Here is a 23,759-nt window from a genome sequence, read left to right on the forward strand (position 1 = left end):
ATAATCTATTAGCATAGGTGTTTGATAATACATACATTTCTAAATAATTCTCATTTTATTAAACAAGGAAATTAGCATAATAGAAAGTCAGTTTTTGATTCAAAGAAATTACTATGGATATGGGCATCCTAGTAAACTTATAACTTCTTTCCCAATTCAGACTGCTTTGCCATTATTATTATATTTCCTTTTTTTGTTTCTAGAACAAACCTTTAGTAGTCTCTGATCTAAAACATGAATCTAAAACTAGTTTCTTCCAGATGACCATGATTAAATTTTTAATTATAATCATCCCCATCAACTCAATCCTCACTATCAGGTCTCTCTTTACCATCTCTGTTGCTTCATCTACAAGAACTCAACATTTCACTTGAGCTATTGCAACAGACTTCTAATTAGGTATTTTTCACCAGTCTCGATATCAATCCATCCTCCACATTGTTGTCAGATTTATCTTTATAAAAAAGGAATTTTTTATTTGAGGATGTGAGGGCAATTTGGTTGTGACATCTGTCACACCTTTGATTGCTAGAGTTGATTTGAATGATCTGACTGGTGAGTGAGTGTCCCCTTTCTACCTCACTGCTCTCTGTGCATCCCTCCTGAAGCTGAAGAGGACAACCTTCCCCTATAGAGGACTGTTCTTCAGTCAAGGGATACAAGTAGCTGTACTCTCTTGCTAGAACCTCCAAATAAGCTCTCAAAAAAGAAAAGTTAATTATTACTTATGCTTTGAAACATTCTTTTGCATTTCATAGGAAAATACAATGATGAGAGATGATAGACAGGTTTTCCTTTTTCTGTGTTTTACTGTCTTGCTCTTCCAGAATCCTTCTTCTGTGATAACTGATTCTTATGTCTTGGATACAAGATCTTGGATATCTGAACCTCTTACACAATTGTGAACCTTTGAACATATTTTTACTTACACTATTCTTTTCTCCATTTTTCAGTCCAGCAGATAATTCATTGTAAGTATGTGTTCCTTTAGGCCAGCAAAGGGTTATAGTTAAGAATTTGAGCTTTGGAGTTAAATCACCTGAGGTTTAAATTAATTCTATGTAACTTCAGACATATTCCTTATCTGTAAAATGGGGACATTTCCTTATCTGTAAACAGCTGACTGTGTTAGTCAGCACTTTGTTGCTGTGACAAAATGCCTAAGAGAAAAACTTACAGGAGGAGAGATGTGTTTTGGTTTATGGTTTCAGTCCATGGTGAGCAGGCTTCATTGCTATGGCCTATGGTGAGGTAGAATAACCATCATGGTGGAACAGAGTTGCTCACCTCATGACACCCAGGAAGCAAAGAAGGAAAGGAAAAGAAGATAAAGAGACACACAGACACCAGGGATAAGATGCAATCTTCTAGAGCATGCCCCCAGTGACCTTCCTCCAATAGGGCGTGACCTCCAGTGGTCTTCACTATCTCCCAATAGTCGGTTCAATTATGAAGCCATCAGTGGGTTAATCCATTCATGAGTTCATAGTTGTCATGATTCAATTACTTACCTAAAGCCCTACCTTTGAATATTGCTGCATTGAGGATCAAACCTTTAATGCATAAGCCTTTGGGGGACATTTCAAATCTAAAATATAACAGATAACAATATACATTATGCCTCTGCTAGGGTTTTTGAGAAGATTCAGAGATTTAAAGCATTAGTACAGAAAAGGACACTTTTTTAGTTATCATACTGTGTTCATCTTTGTCCTTGACAGCCTGAAATATGGTAGATACTTAATAAATGGCTGTTAAATGCATGAAGTTATTTAAAAGAAAAGTGAGGACTGGGGGTATGTAACTCCGTGATACAGCACATACTGAGCATGTGCAAATCCCTGAGTTCAGTCTCCAATACCAAAATAAAATTTAAAAAGTAACAGCCAGGCAGGGTAGCTTATACTTCTCAAGTATCTGGAGGCAGGTGGCAGGAGGATGTCAAATTGGAGGCCAGCCTGGGCAACTGTCTTGAAAGGAAATAAAAAGGGATAGGGGTGCAAGCTAGGGATAATAGAGTTTGCCTAACATGCTTGAGGCCCTGAGTTCAGTCCTCGGCTCTGGGGGGGAAAAAGTGGAGTATGAGTTAAGTTATGTTGCTCGATTTCACTCTTTTAAATTTTGTGACTAGAATTCTGAATTTTGACAGTTTCAGTGAAGTCACAGAGTATTATGGGCCTGTGGTCCTCCAAATTCCATGATTCTTTGGAAAGTAAGAAGTTTAAAAAATGGTGGGGGAGGTCAGGGATGGTAGGAATATACCTCAAAATTAAAAAATAGAAAGTACTGGGGATATAGTTCAGTGGTAAAGCAACCCTGGGTTCAATCCCCAGTATTGAATTAAATTAATAAATATACATCACTGGATTATGAAAAGAAAAACAAAACTATGAAATCTTATCTAAGATTAATTTAAATTATCTCCTGTCCTATTTTAGGCAAGATGGAGCACAGTCCTATAACACTTTGATTTCTATATTTGCATTAAAATGACGTGGAGGGCTGGGAATGTACTTCAGAGCCAGAACACTGGCTTACCATGTGAGGCCTTGGATTGGATCTCTAGCACTTCATTTAACAACAATAAAAACTGACAAATGGAATATAAAAAGAAGGGAAAATCTGCTTCAGTTTTGGAACTAGGAATGGTCACTGTTTTCACAGTTCCCTACTCTCTTCAAATTGAATCCAGTTGCAGTATAAAACTAGTTTTTGCAGAACTATCAAGTGTGAGCTATGCCATTAACATAGACCTGACATATTTGCATCTTTCTACGATGTCAGAATTTACCAACATATTCATAAGGTATATCACTTCCATCAGTTTTAATTCATTGAGTACTTGTGGGTCACTGGGTAGCCATGAGCAGGATAAGCACAGGAAGTTTTGGTTTTCTTTTGCAGGGGTGGTTGGTACCAGGGATTGAACCCAAGGATACTTAACAACTGAGCCATATTCCCAGCCTTTTTTATATTTTATCTAGAGACAGGGTCTTGCTGAGTTACTTAGGGCCTTGTTAAGTTGCTGAGTCTGGCTTTGAATTCTTGATCTTCCTGTCTCAGCCTCCCAAGCCACTAGGATTACAGATATGTGCTACTGCACCCAGCAAGCACAAGTTCTTTGATTCCAGCTATTACTAATATCTATAACACTTGAGTCACACATCACACTTTATTCATACACGCACACACACATATATATATGTATGTATAGATTAACTGGGTAGTAAATATGGGCAGGTAGGGAGTAGCTAGAGGAAGTGGGTGACTAGGGGCATGCATGTAGGGGTATATATTTTGTCCCTGGTAAGCAGAGCTCTGTCTAATCTTCTTTCTGGTGGCCGTGTCCATAGTTGCTTTCCTCCTCCACACAGGCCCAGAGCAATGATGTTGGACAGCCATCTATGAACCCATGAGCACCTAATGAACTTTTTCTCCTCTACCTTGTTCTTGTCTGGTGTTTTGATCATAACAACAAAAAAGCTGACTGAAACAGGGTGCTTCTTCCTCTAAGGATTTCAGTATGGGGATTATGTCTGGTGATTCTGGTAGGCTCGTGGACCTCGTTTTTCTGATATCAATTTAATATGTTTACACAGCTATGTGCTTCTGATTTAGTTTAGTAAGTTTCCAGGTGGTCATTTTTATTAGCATGATTAATTTATCTGTTTGTGATTTATGATTGTGCTATGCAGATGATGGTGGTTTACTTGTACAAATGGTATAGAGTCATTCTACCTTGGCACTTGAACTCAAAATGGAGTAACTCATGGCAAACTCTTGCTTTATAAAATGGACTCAGAGCAGGGTACAGCCTGGTCTCCACAACTATTAAAATGTTTCTGAATCTGTATCAAATACCGAACTATAGGACCTAGTCAGTGGAAGCAGAATATTAGAGGTTACAATTTCTAGCTACAATTAAGTATATCATTCAAAGTAATGATATATTTCTTCAAAGTGGAGTCCAACTAAATAGCATTCAGCTTGGACTTCTTGGAGGAGCTCTAGGAGTGCAGAGTAAACTGTTAAGGACATAGGTGACTGAAACCCCAGAGCTCAAGAACATAGTGAAACCAAAAATGTTGTTTCCTTTCAGTTTGTCTGTATCTCTGTGAATAAAATGCATTTGGCTGAAATGTGTTTTAAGCTTAAAAATGAAATGCAGGAGTCCTTTGGTTTGTTTTTTATGGTTCTTGAAGTGTTTTTTAAAACTTTAGGTTTTAATTTTGTTTTGTTTAACTCCTTGCCTATGAAATTTGTTTGAGGTTGTGGGATAGTGTAAGGATTTAGCATTTTCCCCCAAAATGGATGTTAAATTATTCAAACACATTTATTGTCTAGTCCATTTCCCCCTATTTGTCTGAAAAATCACTTTTGGTAACTAAATTCTCACACTTGGGGGTCTATTTTTGAACTTTATTCTTTTTCCACTGATGTAGTTGTCTGTTCTCTCTTCAACAGTATGTCAGTGCATTAAGTCCTCTGCAGTTACTTCTTTTTATGGTTCTTTTCACTATTAGATTTTTCTAATCAAAGAACTTTAGAATCAGTATGTCAAATCCTATTAGGCATTTTGGAAGGATTGTGTTTTTTGTTTGTTTTTTGTTGTTATTATTTTTAAGATTTTTTTTAAAAGATGCACACAATATTTATTTTTATGTGGTGCTTAGAATTGAACCCAGTGCCTCACATGTGCAAGGCAGGAGCTCTACCGCTGAGCCATAACCCAGCCCTGGCAGGATTTTTTTTTAATTAATAGTTTTATAAGGAACTATTTTTGATGTTTGAGCAAGCTGTATAGAAACTGCAAGTGCTATTACATTGTCCTAGCATTTGGGCCATTCTATTCCTTAGGCTTTAAAGACTAGGGGGAGAGAACAGTGACAGATGTTTGAGACAGATTTAGGATCCGGTCAGAGTTCACTACTATATTTTATTGTTGTATCTCCTTAGTTTTCTTTAGCCTATAGCACAGTCTGCTTCCCCACCTCCCACATTATTATTGTTATTATTATTTTTGGATCCAGGGAGTGTATTCTTCCACTGAGCTACATCTCCAGCCCTTTCTATTATTTGAGATAGGATTTGGGTAACTTGCTGAGGCTGGCCTCAAACTTGTGATCCTCCTGCCTCAGTCTCCTGGGTTGCTAGGATTATAGGTGTGCACCACTGCACCCGACTCCACACTGAATTATTGAAGAATCAAGAAGAGTTTTCTTGCTCAACCCAGTGACTCATGCCTATAATCCCATCATCTTGGGAGGCTGAGGCACAAGGACTGCAAGTTTAAGGCCTTCATGGGCCACTTAGCAAGACCCTGTCTCCAAATTTAAAGATTTTTTTAAAATATTTACTTTCTAGTTATAGTTTGACACGATATCTTTATTTTATTTATTTATTTTTATGTGGTGCTGAGGATCGAACCCAGGGCCTTGCACATGCTAGGCAAGTGCTCTACTGCTAAGCCACAATCCCAGCCCTTAGAGAATTTTTTTAAAGGGCTGGGGTTGTAGCTCAAAGGCATTAAGCTCCTGGGTTCAAGTAACACCCCCTAGCCCCACCCAAATATACTACACATACACAAGAAGAGTTTTCCTAAAGAATGTCTCATATTCTACATTTCTCTGATTATTTCCTCCTGTCATTTAACATTTTCCTTTGTCTTCTGAATTTCCTATAACTGAGAATTGGATATAGAAGTTTGGGTTTAGGATAAATGCTTATGGCAACAACATTGGTAGTAATATTGTACCCTTCATATGTTAGTATCTGAGGTATATCATGTCAGGTTGGCAACATTCAATTTCTACTTAAGGTATTTACTGTCAGATCTCTCTCTTGTGAAATATATTGTTTTCTTAGTATTCAATAAGAAGCAGTAGGGAATGTGGGCAATTTTTGTCACTTTTTAGATGTCTTGTTTCCCAATAATCTCTCATCCATTATTTTTTAAAATTAGTATTTGTTTTGTTAAATTAATTAGCTTCCCCCAACATTATTGCTGCGTGCGTATCGAACCCATGCCCTAATGCCTGATAGGCAAGTGCTACAGCTACAAGCACTAGTTGTAGTATTTTTTATACCTTTATTTTTATTTATTTTTATGTGGTGCTGAGTATCAAAACCAATGCCTCACACATGCTAGGCAAGCACTCTTCCACTGAGCCACAATCCCAGCCCCTAGTTTTAGTGTTTTTTTTTTTTTTTAGTTGTGATGGACACAATACCTTTATTTATTTATTTTTATGTGGTGCTGAGAATTGAGCCCAGTCCCTCATAAGTGCAAAACAAGCACACCACCACTGAACTAAACCTCAGCCCCAGTTTTAGTATTCTTAAGAGCTTATCTCCCCACCCCTTTTCTCTTGTTTTTACATTTAACAAATATCACCATGGATACTGTATTTTTAAATTTCCATACTGTAAAATTTATGTACAATTCTGTGCATTTTGATAAACACATAGTTTTATAACAATCAACCCCCAACTTTTCTTATGTTGTGCCTTTTTAATCACTCCTACCCCCATCCTCAGACATTCATTGATTTATTCTTTCTCCATATTGTTTTCTTATATAAATGGAATCATACAATATGTCGTCTTTATAATGTGGTTTCTTTGACATAGCATAAAGCAGGTATTTGAGGTTCATGTGGTAGGCAATCACTCTACCACTAAGCAACACTCCTCAGTCTTTTTTATTTTTTATTTTTAGACAGGGTCTTGCAAGGTTGCTGAGGCTAGCTTCAAACTACTTCAGTCTCCTGAGTCACTGGGATTACAGGTGTGAAGCAGCACACCCAGCTGGTCTTTTTATTCTTATTTTGAGTTTTGAGAATTCTTTATATGTTTTGGAGTCTGGCTCATTTCTAGTTCTGTGTGATTTGTCCAGAACTGGAGATTGAACCCAGGGATGTTCTACCACCAAAGTACATCCCCAGCCCTTTCTATGTTATTTTGATAGTCTGTTGCTTAGGCTGACACCAAACTTGGAATCCTTCTGCCTCAGCCTCCTGAGTCACTGATATTACAGGTGTGTGCCATCATACTTGGCATTGTTAGCAAAAGTTTCAAGTTATGATAAGCTCTAGTTTAACAATTTTTCTTTTTATAATTATGCTTTTTTTGTGTCATAAGAAGCCCATGGTCACAAAAATTTTTTCCTACAAGTTTTGCATTTTATATTTCAACAGAAAAATTTCATAGATTTTAGCTGTTAGTGCCTGTAGCAAAAGATAGGTTAACAAGAGAAAAACAAACTTATTAACAATTATACCTCATGTTTGTTCCCCAAAAAAAGCCTAGAGAAATCATTTCTGGAGGAGGTCCAAGGAATTCCCAGAAAGGAGGACCTGAACTCAGGATGAGTGAGACTCTTGACAGTGCAGAACAGAATTTAAGAACGTGTCAGAGGCACAGACAAGAGATGATTTAGAAAAGCAGAGATGCTTTCAAGGATGAATGTGCACTATCTCTGGATTAAGAAACAACACTTTGGTCTGGGTGTTAATATTTACTGAGGGACAGTAGTTAGGGACTGGACAGGTGGAGTCAGGGAGGAGTTAAGCAATTTTAAGCCAGTTTTTCTAGAGCTTGCACATTGCCCTCTTACCTTGCTACTTTGTGCAGGCGAGGATGTGTGCTGGATTGCTTACAGGTTGCTTATTTGGCATTCCAACGGTTCAGGTGTATAGGCGTCATTCCAGTGGTTCTTGGGTGCTTCCCTTTCTCTGTATCCCCAAATTCCTATCTCAAAATGAGTAAATCTCTAGAATGGATCTCAAAAGAAAGCATTTAAACACAGGTTAAGTATCATTTTTCTCTGAATCAGTATGGAGAAAGGCCATATTAAAAAGAGATGGTCAGAAAAGCCCCTTTTAAACAAGTTTCTTATTTGTGAGGCTTTTTCTGCGGTATGTATTGCTAGGGATTGAACCCAGGACCTTGTGCATGCAAGGCAAGCACTCTACCAGCTAAGCTATATCCCTAGCCCTTGTTCTGCAGATTTGAGTTTGTGCCTTTTCCATTGATTAAATATATCTGGTAACTTTGTCATCCTTTTTTTTTTTTTTCCTGGTGCAGAGAAGGATACTTCCTTTCCATTTTGATACATAAATTTCTCATCAAAATATTTACTTTTCAGAATTTCTTTGGTCTCTAGTTTCTCAAAATGATTTATATGCCTATTCTGGTCTCCTAAAGTCATATTTTGAGGTGATTTGTTTTGAATCTTATTAATGTTTAGGTCTGTGATTCATTTTGATTTGGTATTGGATATGGCCTGAGATATGACTGAGATGTGGGTTGAAGTTAACCTATTTCATACTTGGAAGTTCAAGTTTTCCTGAACCAGTTATTGAAAAGACTGTTCTTTCTCCACTAATGACCTCTTTTTGCTTTTCATTGCTGCCATGTGGCCAGTACAGTGCACATGCCTGTAATTACAATACCCAGGAGGCTGAGGAAGAAGTATCCCAATTTCTAGGCCACCTTGGGCAATTTAACAAGACTCTGTCTTAAAAAGAAAAAAGGGAGGTGCTGGGGATGTGGCTCAAGCGGTAGCGCGCTCGCCTGGCATGCGTGTGGCCCAGGTTCAATCCTCAGCACCACATACAAACAAAGATGTTGTGTCCACCGAAAACAAAAATAAATAAATATTTAAAAAAAGAAAAAAGGAAAGAAAGGGCTGGGGGTGTGGCCCATTGTTAAGAGCATTTTCCTGGCATGTATGAGACCCTGGGCCCAATCTTCAATACTGCAAAAAATAAAAACACCGTAGAAACAAAACAAAAACAAAATAATTATATAACTGCTCACGGGGATTAAATTTTTAAAAAAGCTTAAAATTGTTTTATATCAATCAATGAGAACAAAGTCACAGATAAGATTGTAATGCCATAAAATTAATGTGTTGATCTTTACAAAAGAAATACATCTTTAAGCTATATAATAATCTAAATAAAAACTTGCCTGCTGGATTATGATTTCATTGAATCTGCAGCAATTTGACTCTTTTTTTTTTTTTTTTTTTTTTTTTTTTTGCTGGGGTCAGGGACTAGGGATTGAACCCAGGGGTGATTTATACCAAACTACATCCCCAGTTCTTTTTATTTTGAGACTGAGTTTTGCTGAGTTGTTGAGGCTGGCCTTAAAGTTGGAATTCTGTCTCAGCCTCCCAGAATTTTCAAATTCCAATTATTTACTGTAGATTATAAATAAACCATTGGTAGATTATAAAAATACAGTTGAGTTTTGCATATTGATCTTAATTCATGTGGATTTGTACAACTCATTATTCTAGGATTTTTTCTTTTTGTAGATTCTATAGGATTTTGTCTCCAGATAATGATGATATCTGTAAATAAGAAAGTCACTCCCCTCCCCTTTCCTCTTCTTTTCCCTCCCTCTCCCTCTCTCTCTTTCTCCTTTTTGCTGTGTGGAACCTAGGCCTTGTGTGTGCTTGGCAGGCAATTCTGGCTCCTGCTGACAGTTTTTATAATTCATAGAGGTTGAATTTTTTCAAGTGCCTTTCCTTCATCTGTTGAGATGGTCTTGTTTTCTTATTTAGTCTGTCTCTATAGTTAATTACACTGATCAGTTTTTAAATATATTCTCAGACTTGTATTCTCCAGATAAACTCCACTGGTTATGATATGTCATCTAATGAGTATATAATACATTCCACTATTGCCATGTATATAAAAATAAATAAATAAATATTTTTCAGTTGCAGTTGGATACAATACATTCATTCATTCATTCTTACATCGTGCTGAGGATCAAGCTCAGGGCCTTGAATGTGTTAGGTGAGCGCTCTACCACTGAGCCACAGCCCTCCCCCCATATGTCATCTTTTAAAAAACATTGATGGATGCAACTTTCTAATATTTTTGGAGGATTTTTCTTATCTGTGTTCATAACAGTTATCTGTAATTTTCTTTTCTAATGCCCATTTCTGTTTTGGTATCAAGTTATTGCTGGCCTCACAAATGGGTGGGGAGTTTCCCTGTCTTTCCTGTTTTGTACAAGAGATTGGGGTGGGTGGTACTATTTCTTCCACATATGTTTGGTCAATTTTGCCAATGAAACCATCTGGACCTGGAGTTTTCTTTATCAGAAAAAAGTTTATGAATTCAGTTCTTTCATTAATAGAAGTGTTCATTTTGTCTATTTCTTCTTGACTGTAGTTTTGGTAGTTTGTATCATTCAAGGAACTGGTTCATTTTATCAATTTATCCAATTTACGGATATAGAGTTGTTGCTGGTGGCATTTCTGCCATTATCTTTGTAGTGTCTGTAGCTTTGTAGTGATTCTCCATCTTTCATTCCTGATGTTACTAATCTGCATCTTCTCTCATTTTGTCTTGGTCAGTGTGCACAAAATTTTATGGATTTTATTGATCACTTCCAAAGATCAGCTTTAATTTCACCAATATTTCTCCTTTGTTGACAATTTCATTGATTTCTGCTGTTTTCATTATTTCTTCTGTTTGGTTTAGTTTATTTTGCTCTTTTCTAGTATTTTTCTTTTTGGTATTTCTTTGCTACAGTAAGCATTGTTTTAGGTACCTCTCACCAGTTTGGATATGTTGTATGTTTATTTTCTTTAGTTCAGAATTTGAAAGTTTTCCTTTAATACTGCTTTTTCGATTCATAAGCTCTTTAGATTAGATTGTTTAAATTTCAAATATGTGAGGATTTTCTGGATGCCTTTCCTTCATTGATTTCTGGTTAAATTCCATTAAGATCAGAGAATATACATTGTGAGATTGCAGTGCATTTAAATATGTTTGCTTTGTAGCCCAGAATATGGTTGATTTGGTGAGTGTTCTCCATATACATTAAAAGAGTATGTATTTTGTTATTGAATAGATTATTCTATAAGTGTCCATTAGATTAAGTTGGTTTTTAGTGTTGTTCACTTTGCTGATTATCTATTTTTAATAACTGAGATAGTGTTGTAATCACCAAGTACGTTTGTGGATTTGTCTTTTACTTTCAGTTATTTTCTATATTTTGAGCTGCCTTTAGATGTATACACATTTAAGATTAATTCTTGCTTGGTAATAATTCTTATTCTGAAGTCTACTTTTTTTTTTTTTTTTTTTTTTTTTTTTTTTTTTTTGGTACTAGGGATTGAACACAGGGGCACTCAGGAAAAGCTCCCCTGGGTTTAATTTCCAGTACTCCCTTACCCAACCAAAAAAATAAACAATTGTTATTCAATTTCATCAGTTGCTTTTTTCCTTTGGCTCCTCAGATTGAACCCAGTGGCACTTAACCACTGAGCCACATCCCAAACCCTCCCCTCTTTTTTTCCTTTTTCTTTTTGAAACAGGTTATTGCTAAATTGCTTAGGGCCTCACTTAGTTGCTGACACTGGCCTTGAACCAGTGATCTTCTTACCTCAGCCTTCCAGTCTCTGGGATTACAGCCCTGTGCTATTACACCCAGTTTGTCAGTTGCCTTTTTTTTTTTTTTTTTTTTTTTTTTTTTTTTTGGGTACTAGGGATTGAACTAAGGGGCACTCAACCACTGATCCACATATCCAGCCATATTTTGTATTTTATTTAGAGACAGAGTCTCACTGAGTTGCTTAGCACCTTGCTTTTGCAGAGGCTGGCTTTTAACCCATGGTCCTCCTGCCTCAGCCTCCTTAGCCACTGGAATTGCAAGTGTGTGCCACCACACCCAGCCTGTCACTTACTTTTTGGAGCTTTTCTGATAAATGCTTTCCCCCTGTCATTAATCTGTACTGTGATGTTATTACTTGGTTTCCTAATGCAAAATCTTTCTAAATTTTTTCTGTCATGAACTGTGCTTGGTCATGATGAGTTATTTTAATCCATTACAAGATTTACCTTGTTAATATTTTATCCTTAGGCTCATAAATGGATTAGTTTATAGTGGTTTATTTTGTTTTGTGTGTTTCAGTCTTAATTTTGTTTACTTTTGTAGTCAAGATTAAATCAGTCTTCCAGATTAAAATGGTAAAGTTTTCATGTTTGTCTAAGCTTTGAAAAAAAGTTTACCCTATATAATAGGAATTTGGTAGAACTTGAATATATCTGGCTATCTTTCCCCCTTTTCCGCCCCCTGATGTAGCTTGATCTATCTGGGTAAATTTAAGAAAAGTATAATTTCTAGGAAAATTGTTTCTTTCATTTAATTTTTAAAAATTTGTTGTTATAAACTTGTACACAGGTTTTTAGTCTTTTTTTCTACTTCTGTAGTTATGTGTGCTGTTTTATTCCTAATAATTTTTTTTGCATCTTTTTCCTTATTAGCTTGTGAAAAGTTTTTGCCTGTTAAGTGATGTTTTTCAAAAACCATACTTTCCTGTTTCACTTTACATACTTTTTCTTAATTTCTGCCTTCATGTTAATCCTTTCCCCCATCTTCCCTGTGTTTAATTTAATATTCCCTTTCTAGCTTCTTCACTTTAATGCTTAGTTTATTTTTACATGTTCTATCTATTAAATGGCATAGTAAGCTTTTAGTGTTCTTTGTACTATGCTCAGGACATATCCCATTTGTTCAATTTATGGTATTCTCATTGTCTTTCTTAAGCAATTTGTCATTTCAGTTTTTTTTTAATTTTTAGGTGTTCTACTTAGTTGTCTGTTGCAGAGAATGCATTTCAATTCATTGTACACAAGTGGAGTACAACATTTCAAGTCTCTGGTTTTACGTGGTGTAGAGACTTACCATTCATGCAATCCTACATGTACCTAGGGTAATGATGTCCATCTCATTCCACCATATTTCCTATCCTTATAAACCCTTCCTTTCCCTCCCCATTGCCCAATCCAGAGTTCTTCCATTCTTCACATTCTCCCCACCCAATCATAGATCAGCATCTACTAATCAGAGAAAACATTCAGCCTTTAGTTTTTTAGGATTGGCTTACTTCACTTAGCATAAAATTCTCCAACTCCATCCATTTACCTGCAAATGTCATGATTTTATTCTCTTTTAATACTGAGTAATATTCCATTGTGTGTATACAACACAGTTTCCTTATCCATTCATCTATTGATGGGCATTTAGGTTGGTTCCACAGTTTAGCTATTGTGAATTCAACTGCTATGAACATTAGTGTGGCTATGTCACTATAGTATGCTGTTTTTAAGTCCTTTGGGTATATAAAACAAGGAGTGGGATAGCTGGGTCAAATGCCAGTTCCATTCCAAGTTTTCTGAGGAATCTCCACTGCTTTCCAAAGTGATTGTACCAATTTGGAGTCTACCAGCAATATATGAGTGTACCTTTTCCCCTACATCCTCTCCAACACTTATTATTGCTTGTATTATGGATAACTGCTATTCTGACTGAGATGAGATGGAATCTTAGAGTAGTTTTGACTTGCATTTCTCTAATTACTAATGATGTTGAACACTTTTTTTCATATATTTTTTGATCACTTGTATATCTTCTTCAGAGAAGTGTCCATTCAGTTCTCATTTTAGTTTTGATTTCCTTTTTAACCCAGGAGTTGTGAGAAATGGTCAGGTGTTCTCCTCTGTTAAAAGTAGTTTGTTAATTAAAAAAATTAATTCACATTTTGTTTAGGGAATATGTCCATGTTTAGAAGTGATCAAAATTTTGTTAGTGGGTTGTTAAATGTTTAATTTTGATAAATTCTTCTCAAGTACTAAGTATAGATAACATTGTTCAAATTCTTTGTCTTTTTAATTTTTTAAGCATAATAAATGACATGCAGTTATATAAGAAAATGTATGGGGGCTGGGGATGTGGCTCAAGCGGTAGAGCACTCGCCTGGCATGCGTGCAGCCCGGGTTCAATCCTCAGCACCACATACCAACAAAGATGTTGTGTCAGCTGAGAACTAAAAAAAAAAAATATATATATATATATTAAAAATTCTCTCTCTCTCTCTCTCTCTCTCTCTCTCTCTCTCTCTCTCTCTCTCTCTCTCTCTCCTCTCTCTCTCTCTTTAAAAAAAAAAAAGAGAATGTATGTATATTACTACTGGGGTGGGGGGTGCTGGGGATTGAACTCAGGAGCACTCAACCACTGAGCCACATATCAAACCCTATTTTGTGTTTTGTATTTTATTTAGAGACAGGGCCTTACTGGGTTACTTAGCACCTCACTTTTCCTGAGGCTGGCTTTGAACTTGTGATCCTCCTGCCTCAGCGTCCCCTGCCACTGGGATTACAGGCATGCGCCATTGTGCCCAGCTGTACATGTATTATATTTTGGAGGAGGATAACATATCTGGGATTTGCATTTTACAGACACACAGTGATAGATAAAACAAGTATATCAAAAACGTTTGTGGTGGCTGGGGATGTGGCTCAAGCGGTAGCGCGCTCGCCTGGCATGCGTGCAGCCCGGGTTCGATCCTCAGCACCACATACCAACAAAGATGTTGTGTCTGCCGAGAACTAAAAAATAAATATTAAAAATTCTCTCTCTCTCTCTCTCTCCTCTCTCACTCTCTCTTTAAAAAAAAAAAAAAACAAACGTTTGTGGTAGAGCTGGGGTTGTGGCTCAGTGGTAGAGCGCTTGCCTATCATATGTCTTGGGTTCCATTCTCAGCACTGCTTACAAATAAATAAAATAAAGGTCATCAACAACTAAAAAAAATTTTTTTTAAAGTTTGTGGTGAATACACAGGTGTAATCCCAGCAACTTGGGAGTGAGGAAGGATGAGCACAAGTTCAAGGCCAGCCTCAGCAATTTAGCAAGACCCTGTCTCAAAGATAAAATAGTACTGGGGATGTACTCAGTAGCAAGGCACTCCTTCGTTCAATCCCCTATACCAATCTCCTATCCTCAAAAAAAAAAAAAAAAAAAAAAAAAAACCCTAAGAAACAAAATGTTTATGCTTGTTAAGGTTGAGTTATGTAGTACATGAAAATTTGTATTCTCTACTTTGTGTGTTTAAAATTTTATAATAATAAAAAGATTTTTAAAATCCTCTCTATCCTTATTTATTTTTAGATTGCTTGATCTGTTGATTCCTGAGAAAGGTGTGTTAAAGTTTCCCACTATGTTTTATTGTTTTTCTAATACTGTTTACTTGTTATGTTTTAAACTCATAAGTAGGTGCATAAAATTTTGCTACAGTTAAATTTCTTATTAACATAATAAAAATATTCTTTTACTCATTTAATGACTTCTAACATTGCCATACTAATTTTGTTGCTGTTCACATTTTTCAGTGTTTTTCCATATCTGTGTTTTCTTTCAAAACATGTTTTTTTTTTTGTGAAATGTAACTCACATATGGAAATATAACAAAGTTAAAAGTATACAAAAGAATTTCCATAAATTTGAAAATTGCAGACATTATTCAAGTCATATTCTCTGACCACCATGCAGTAATTTCATATATTTGCAAAAGAAAAAAAGAAAGAAATATCCACCCTTCTAAATCTTGGCTTAAAAAGGAAGCCAAAACCAAAATGACATATTGCTTGGAATGGAGGGTGGAGCATTGAAACTAATGGGATGTGGCCAGAATGAGGAACAAAGAAGAAAATTTGTGGCATTAAATTCCATTAATTGGAAAGCAAGAAAATACAAAAATAAATTGAGTTTTAATACCCACTCATAACCTTTAGAGCTAACCACTAATTACTAATTGATTTGGATGATATTCCGCTTTTCTTTCTCTTTTTTGGGGTGGGGTGGGGTGGGGTGGGGACAGTATTGGATATTGAACTCAAGGCCTTGAACGTTGAGGCAAGAGCGCTACTGCTTTTTTATTTTGAGACAGGGTTTCACCAAGTTGCCCAAAACTGGCCTCAAATTTGGATCCTCCTGCCTCAGTTTATTTTGTAGCTGGAATTACAGGTAGCTGGAATTACAGGCTTGCGCCATAATGCCCAGCATTCCCTAGCTTTTTTTTATATATATAAATTTTCCACTTTAGTATGCATCACTATAAACTATATTTCTGTTTAGTGTGTTTTAAAACTCATTATAAAGGACATTGTACAATATCAATAAATTTCCCTCAACTAATTTAGAAGTTACACTTTTTTTTTTGGCTTAACTTGTGTGTGTGTGTGTGTGTGTGTGTGTGTTGGGAATTAAACCCAGGACCTCACACATACTAATAAAAGTATGCACTTTACCACTGAGCTGTATTCCCAATCCTGTTTAACTTTTTAAAATAATATTTTAATTAATTTTTTATTCATTACAGACATTCACACACAGAAATACTAGGTCATGGATGAAGTAATGAAAACTAACGAAATAATGAGAAGTAATTAAGATGGGTACTGTTTTTGAGTCTCAGTCTCTTCAATTGTTTAAAATTCTTCCAGTCACATTCTTTTATACAGCATCCAGTTGTAGGCCTTGAACTGTATGACAACCTAAATTCTCCATGACTACACTGACTTTTTTTTTTTTTTTAGCTTTGGATCTATGCTTTCTTATTTTTACTTTTTTTATTAGAGCATTATAATATATAGTGGGTTCATTTTAACAAAGTAATACATGCATGGAATTTTATTTCACCATTCCCTCCACTCTGTCTCCCCTCTTCCCTCCCCCTATTCTCCTTTCTCTACTCCATTGCTCTTCCTTGCCCAGCTACTTATTTATTTTTAATTGGTATTTTCCACATACATAAAGGTGAAATTCCCTGTGGTACATTTATATATGTATGTAATGTGATTTTGTTAAATTCCATTCCATATTTTCTTCTTTCCCATCCTTTCAGCAATGCTGTTTTATTTTATTTTTTATTCTATTTTGTTACACAGAACACCAGTATACACCCTGTCATAAATACAAAAGCATGGAACAAACCCACTCCGATTCAGTCCCTAGCACTCCCCACTTACCACTCGCCACATTGACTTACATTCACCACCAATCAGTTTACATGCTTCCCACCAATTAAAGGAAACGTGAAACTCTGTTTCTGGGGTTTCAGAAATTTCAGTGCATAATCAGCTGGCTTCATTGCTTTGTGCTCTAGATGAGGCAGAAGAACATCATAGTGGAAGATTGTGCTGGAGAAATGCAGCTCAGGACATAAGCACCAGGAAGCAGAGAGAGACCTGCTTAATTTTTTATAATGGAAAATTTTAAACATAAAAGTAGAGAAATTAGCATGATGAAATAAACTCATGTATCACTTGGTTTCAGTAACTATCCATAGAGGGAGAGGGTATAGTCCATGGTTCATGCATGAGGCTCTGCATTCAATTCCTAGCACTTTGGAAAAACAAAACCAAAGAAGTGTCAATACATGATCAGTCTTCTTTCACTTGTTTCATTCTTTCCCACCCTTTTGATTGTTTTGGTGAAGTATTTCTGTTCTTTTCCTGGTTACAATATGCATTTTCAGCTTCTCAAAATCTGAAAGTATCTTCTTAGGCAATACTGTCTTTTGAACATTGACAAGCTCATTTACTCTCCTTCTATCTTAAATATTACTGTTACTACATATTTATACTCAAGGCATCATTAGTAGTGTTTTAAATAGCACTTGTTGAGATTTACCTATGTATTTAGCACTTTACCCTTCATTCCTTCTTATACCTTTTATCTTTGGGGGGGTCATATGTCCTCTTTTTGCATCTGGCTAAAGCATGTTGTTTATAATTTATTTCTCTCGGGGTCTGCTAATAGCTATCTCTGTAGGTAGCTATGGGATTTGTTTTGCCATGTGACTTAGAAAGTATTTCCTGGGACTGGATATATAGCTTGGGGATAGAATACTTGCCTAGTGTGCATAAGGACCATGGTTCAATCCCCAGCACTGCAGAAAAATGAAAAAAAAAAAAAAAGCGGGAAGTGGGGGGATATTTGTAGAGTGCATTGTCATTGCTATTTTTAAAAATACCTTTTATTTTTTATTTATATGAACACAGTTTCTCAATTATTTTTCAATAAAAATGGACAAAAATAAAATATTGTAAAACCTGTCATAGTAAGTAATATTTATTCATGGATCCATGCACAAATAATCTTTAAATGCTATATCCACCCAACAGAACATTGTTTTTCATCAAAATTTGAAATACTATTTTTGGATTCACAATTATTGTAATGTGAGAAATGTCTAATATTTAGAACCTGTCACAAGTCAGTGTTCATTTATATACCTATTTTTGTGGTAGAAAGTATTATAGTGTAATTATAGTTTTACAGATACATTACATTTGGATAAAATTCTATAGTATGGACTTCTAATATCAGATAAACTTATTCATCTATACTTTCTCAACTGGACTTTTCCCTTAACAGGTTTAGGGATAGATTTAATTGGGTAAGAGAACAGGTTGGCTAGCTGATAACAAAAATCAGGGCTTTACTTAAGCTGAGAAGTGTTTTAGAATGTGTTTCTGAGGTCTGCTTTTAATTCTCTCTCAGTTCTCTATCACTCTAGGCAAGTAGAATTCACATTTTTAAAAGAAACAACTTTTACAATTTAACCTATGATCAAATGCCCCTGCTGCATAGGTTAGTATAAGTGATAGGCTCACTGGCTTTTGTGTCTTTAGTACTGTTTTTGTTTATATTATCGTTATCTTATTTCATTAGTATTATTCAGAATTACCACTGGAATGCTATATTATATTTGTTCCTCAGCCTAGGATTTGTCTATCAGGTCTGGCCCTCAAAGTTTTTTCATCAGATGTATTGAATTATAATTTACTTGCCATAACATCTACCTATTTAAAATATACTAAGTGGCTTCATAGAATTGTGTAACCATCACCACAGTCTAATTTTAGAACATTTTCATTATTTCCCCCCAAATGCCTGTACTCCCTGTATTCATTAGCAGTCAATCCCAACACCTTATCAAGCCGTAGGCAACCACTAATCTATTTTCATTTTTTATAGATTTAACTATTTTGGACATTTCATATAAAATCATATAATAGGTGACCTTCTCTGGATAGCTTCCTTAATTTAGCATGTTTTCAGCATTTATCCATGATATACCTACCATGTATCAGTACCTGATTATCCATTCATCAGTTAATGATCATTTGGGGTCCCCCCCCCCAATTTTGGCTATTTTGAATACCTTTGCTATGAAGAGTCATGTACAAGATTTTGTGTTTGTTTTGCATTGCTAGGAATGGAATCCAGGGCCTCACACTTGCTGGGCAAGCATTCTACCACTGAGCTACATTCCCAGTTCCATGTACAAATTTGTTTTTTCCCCCAAGTACAAGTTTTTGAGTGTGTTTATTTATTTATTTATTATTTTTTTTTAATAAAGAGAGAGTGAGAGAGAGAGAGAGAGAGAGAGAGAGAGAGAGAGAGAGAATTTTTTTTCTTTATTTTTTAGTTCTCACGGACACAACATCTTCGTTGGTATGTGGTGCTGAGGATCGAACCCGGGCCGCACGCATGCCAGGCGAGCGCGCTACCGCTTGAGCCACATCCCCAGCCCCAAGTGTGTTTATTTTTATTTTTCTACATGTCCAGAAGTGAAATTCCTCAGTCATATCATATGTCCATGTGTAATGGAGGAATGGCTGTACTTGATACCCAAAGAGCCTGTACTGTTTTACATTTCCATTTACATTGTATGAGGGCTGCAATTACTCCACATTCTTGCTGATACTTGTCATGTGTATTACTAACTAAAGCCATCCTATAGGTGTAAAAGTTGTATCTCATTTTGATTTGCATTTACCTAATGACTCCTTGAGTGGCCTTTCATATGCTTTTGGGTTTTTTTTTTTATTTTGGTGGAGAGAGGGCAGGCACCAGGGATTGAACTCAGGGGAACTCAACTACTGAGCCACATCCCCAGCCCAGTTTTGTATTTTATTTAGAGACAGGGTCTCACTGAGTTGCTTAGCACCTCACCATTGCTGAGGCTGGCTTTGAATTCGCCATCTTCCCATCTCAGCCTCCAGAGCTGCTGGGATTACAGGCATGTGCCACTGTGCCTGGCTGGTTATTTTTAATATCTTCTTGGGACAATGTCTATTCAGATCCTTTGCCCATTTTTTAAATTATTTGTCTTTTCATTATTGAGGTGTATGAGTTATGTTAGTATTCTGGATATAAATCTTTGATAAGTATATTATTACTATTTATGATTGTTTTCCATTCTGTAGGTTATCTTTTCACTTTCTTGATGGTATTAGTTTTACATTTGGAAGAAGTTTGTTTTGATTTCTTTGGTCACATATGCTCTTGGTGGCATTTCTAAAACTTTATCTCAAGGGCACCCATGGTGACACATACCTGTAATCCCAGTGACTTAGAGGCTCACAAGTTCAAGTCTAGCCTAAACATTTCAGTAAGGCCCTAAACAACTTAGTGAGACTCTGTTTCAAAAACAAAAACAGATTTACACCTGTTTCAAGAATTTAATTATTTTAGCTTCTAGGGGGCTGGGATTGTGGCTCAGTGGTAGATTGCTTGCCTAATACCTATGAGGCACGGGGTTCCATCCCCAGCACCACATACATACATACATACATACATACATACATAAATGAATGGATTCTGTCCATTTATAACTAAAATTTTTTTTTAAAAAAAATTTAGCTTCTATATCTAAATCTATATGGTGTGAGTGGAAGTCCAACTTTGTTCTTTCTTTTGTGGCTGTCCAGGCGTCTAAGCACCATTTGTTGAAAAGATTGTTCTTTCCCTAATGGTTTTAGTACTTTTGTTGAAAATTTTTGTAAATACAGGAGTCCAAAAGGTCTTTCTGCTCCACTACTCTATGACTATATTTGACTATGACTATATTTGTGTATGTTAATATCATGCTGCCTTGATTATGGTAGTTTTATAGTACATTAAAATTGGAAGTGAGTCTTCCAAAATTTGCTCTTCTACTATTCTAGGTTTTTCAGCTATCTGGGTCTCTTTCATTTCCATGAATTTTAGAATCAGTGTGCCAATATTATGGGGAAAAAATACAGCTAGAATTTTTATAGGGGTTGAGTTGAATCTGTACATCAATTTGAGGGGTATTGCCATCTTAACAACGTTAAATTTTCCTTTTTAAAAAAAAAAAGTGTATTTTTTTTTTTTAGTTTAGTTGGACTCAATATCTTTATTTATTTTTATGTGGTGCCGAGGATCGAACCCAGGGCCTCACAAATGCTAGGCAAACGCTCTACCACCGAGCCACAACCCCAGCCCCAATGTTAAGTTTTCTAATCCATGAACATGGGTATTTTCCTAATTATATGGTTGGACCTTTAAACTTTTCTTTGAACACTGTTTTGTAGTTTTCTGATCCACAAACATGGGATATTTTCCTAATTATATGGTTGGACCTTTAAAATTTTCTTCCAACACTGTTTTTTAGTTTTTACAGTGTAAGCTTTGCACTTCTTTAAATTTATTCCTAAATATTTTGTTTCAGTACTGTTGTAAATTATGTTTCTATTTTCATTTGGGGATTTTTCATTTTAAGTATTATGTATTTTAAGTATTAAGTATTATAGAAATACATTTGATTGTTAAATATATTGGTCTTGTTCCCTGCAGTCTTGCTGAACTCATTTACTACTTCTGTCTTAGTAAATTCCTTAGAATTTTCTATATATACAAGATCTGTCATCAACAAATGGAGGTAATTTTTTTTCTTTAAATATCTTTCTTAGGAAAAAGCATCCAGTTTTCAACATTAAGTATGGTGATAGTGAGTTTTCTCTAGATATCCTCTATCATTTGGGTAAATTATCTTCTGTTTTTAGGTTTGTTTCTTTGTTTTATCATGAAAGGGTATTAAATTTTGTCAAATGTGTTATTTCATGTGTTGAGATGATCCTTTGGTTTAGTTCTTTGTTCTGTTAACATAGTATATTGTGTTGATTGACTGACTTCCCCCTCTTTTGTGGTACTAGGATTGAACCCAGGGGCACTCTACCACTGAGCCACATATGGTAGTAGAGTGCCACTGGGTTCAACTCTATTTTTTATTTCAAGGAAGAGACTCACTAAGCTTTAGAGGCTAGCCTCGAACTTGGGATCCTCCTACCTTAGTGTCTAGAGTCACCGAAAGGGGGGCAGCATTGATTTGAAGATATTAAGCTAACCTATATTCCTAAGATAAACCCCACTTGGTCATGACTGTGTGATTCTTTTTTTTTTTTTTCTCCGCTTTTGGTTCTAGGCATTGAAACCATGGCCTCATACCTGCTAATCATGCACTTAACCACTATGTCCCTAGCTCCTATATATATTAGCAAATTTGCTTGTATTTTGTTCAGGATTTTTGTGCTTATGTTGTGGTCTGTAGTTTTCTCATGTTTTTGTCTAGTTTTTGTATTAGGATAATACTGGCCTTGTAAAGTGAGTTGGGAATTGTTTCCTCCTATTTTTTGGAGTTTGTAAAGGATTGGTGTTAATTCTCTGCTAGAATTCATCATTAAAGCCATTTGGCTTGTTGTTTGTAGGGTGCTTCTAAACTACTTTATATATATTTATTTGCTCTTCTACTATCCTGGGGGATATATATATATATATATATATATATATATATATATGTGTGTGTGTCTGTCTGTCTATTTAGATTTTCCCTTTCTTCCTGAGGCCTAGTAGTTTGTATCTTCTAGGGACACATTTCATCTAGATTATTTGATTTGTTGACATATTTCTTTATACCTCCCCCCATTTGTTTCTAGTGTTATTTTATAGTATTTGGGGGATATTTTCCTCTCCCACGTCTAATTGGCCCTTCATTTTCTACGACTTCTTTATAGATTTAGTTGCCTGACCTTTCCCTATATCACTTTTATGTGATTATTCTTTTAATATGTCTTTGTTCTACCTAAAGTGGAGTTGGGGATAAAGATACATACTACATACATACATACGTGCAGGTTTGCATTGCAATCTTCTTGTCATCCAGATTCAGTTCTCACAACTTTGATTCTTGGAAATTGTCAGCTATTCTTAATTTCTTCCAATGGTTTTGACTGCTTCAACTATTTCATTGCAAAAATAATCACACTTTTCTTTTTAAACTGTTCAGATTTTACTCAAAACATGTAAATTTTAAATATTTGAATTACTGATTTGCATTTACTTTATTTAGTTTCAGAAGCCCTACAGGTGGCAAGTACTAGCCCATCTGCCAGTACTCCTAGTACCACTACTACCCCCACCACTGTGGGTACAGTTAAGCAAGAATCTCTCCAATCTACTTCATCTGCAGTAAACATTCTGGAAAATATAAATTCTACAGAACCCCCAAAAGCCGTTGATCATGATGATCTTCCTTCAGAACAGTTTGCAAAAGAACAGGACACTGTTGCCATAGAAGGTTTTACAGATGAAGAAAACACAGAAAGTGGAGGAGAAGGCCAATACAGAGAGCGTGATGAATTTGTGGTAAAGATAGAAGACATAGAGACTTTTAAGGTGATGTGAACATTCACAAGTTTAAAGGTTGTAGTTCACTTACAGTTCATTTATAGCCTTCATGATGACTTCATTAACATTCATCTACCTTCCTTTACAAGTGTTATATTTTTACAATTATTCTAAGTGTAATATCTAGTAGATGTTAGATATTTTGAAAAAGGAAATCATTGAAAATGGTTTTAACTTTATCTTGATGTGATGTGTTTCTGACCTGTCAGATTCAGTTGATGCCAGTAATTACCGTAGTTTTGAAATGTTAAGTTTTTCAAGGCTTCCAACTCAATATGTTATTAGGACTTTTTATAGAAAATGGTAATTTATATAGTTTTAAAGCTTAAAGAAAAATAACAGGACTATCATGTAAAAATATAATTTAGACTTAATTTCATAACTTTATTTATTTT

At 35.6% G+C, this 23,759-nt stretch overlaps 1 protein-coding gene across 2 annotated transcripts in view; it reads left to right on the forward strand.

Moving 5' to 3' along the window:
- The window catches only part of QSER1 (glutamine and serine rich 1), a 95,104-nt gene that overhangs the window by 51,894 nt on the left and 19,451 nt on the right, over window positions 1-23,759 (forward strand). For both annotated transcript variants that reach the window (XM_081279971.1, XM_081279972.1), the window contains exon 5: window positions 23,027-23,352. In XM_081279971.1, the coding sequence (XP_081136097.1) occupies window positions 23,027-23,352 (326 nt within the window). The remainder of the gene's footprint in view (window positions 1-23,026; window positions 23,353-23,759) is intronic.

The sequence above is a fragment of the Spermophilus citellus genome (assembly GCF_964194105.1).
Source record: "Spermophilus citellus genome assembly, chromosome: 2".
Lineage (NCBI taxonomy): Eukaryota > Metazoa > Chordata > Mammalia > Rodentia > Sciuridae > Spermophilus > Spermophilus citellus.